Source organism: Eimeria mitis, genomic scaffold (genome assembly GCF_000499745.2).
Source record: "Eimeria mitis Houghton genomic scaffold, Emh_scaff1168, whole genome shotgun sequence".
Lineage (NCBI taxonomy): Eukaryota > Apicomplexa > Conoidasida > Eucoccidiorida > Eimeriidae > Eimeria > Eimeria mitis.
In genome coordinates this window covers 1340-1604 of record NW_013567983.1, presented here as the reverse complement: position 1 = coordinate 1604, position 265 = coordinate 1340, and the positions used below count along the sequence as shown (strand labels likewise).

The window sequence follows — 265 nt, the reverse complement described above, 5'->3', positions numbered from 1 at the left end:
TGCTGCTGCTGATGTGAAGCAGAACGCGGGGCGCCCTCGTTTGTTCAGCGGCAGTCGCTGCAGCAGGCCCAGGCGGAGAAGCAACAGCAGCAGCAGCAGCAGCAGCAGCAGCAGCAGCAGCAGCAACAGCAGCAGCAGCAGCGACTCATCGTCGGACTCTGATGCTGCTGCATCAGAGCGAATTTGCTTTTTAGGGAGAGCAGAAAAGAATGCAAAGCCTGGGGACAGCAGCAGACAGCAGCAGCAGCAGCAGCAGCAGCAGCAA

At 59.6% G+C, this 265-nt stretch overlaps 1 protein-coding gene across 1 annotated transcript in view; it reads left to right on the top strand.

Moving 5' to 3' along the window:
• EMH_0030900 (uncharacterized protein) overlaps window positions 1–162 on the top strand; it is a gene marked incomplete at both ends in the record, with an annotated part of 2669 nt that extends 2507 nt beyond the window's left edge. Inside the window, one exon of the mRNA XM_013494461.1 lies at window positions 23–162. Coding sequence (XP_013349915.1) covers window positions 23–162 — 140 coding nt within the window. The remainder of the gene's footprint in view (window positions 1–22) is intronic.
• Between the last annotated feature and the right edge of the window lie 103 nt (window positions 163–265).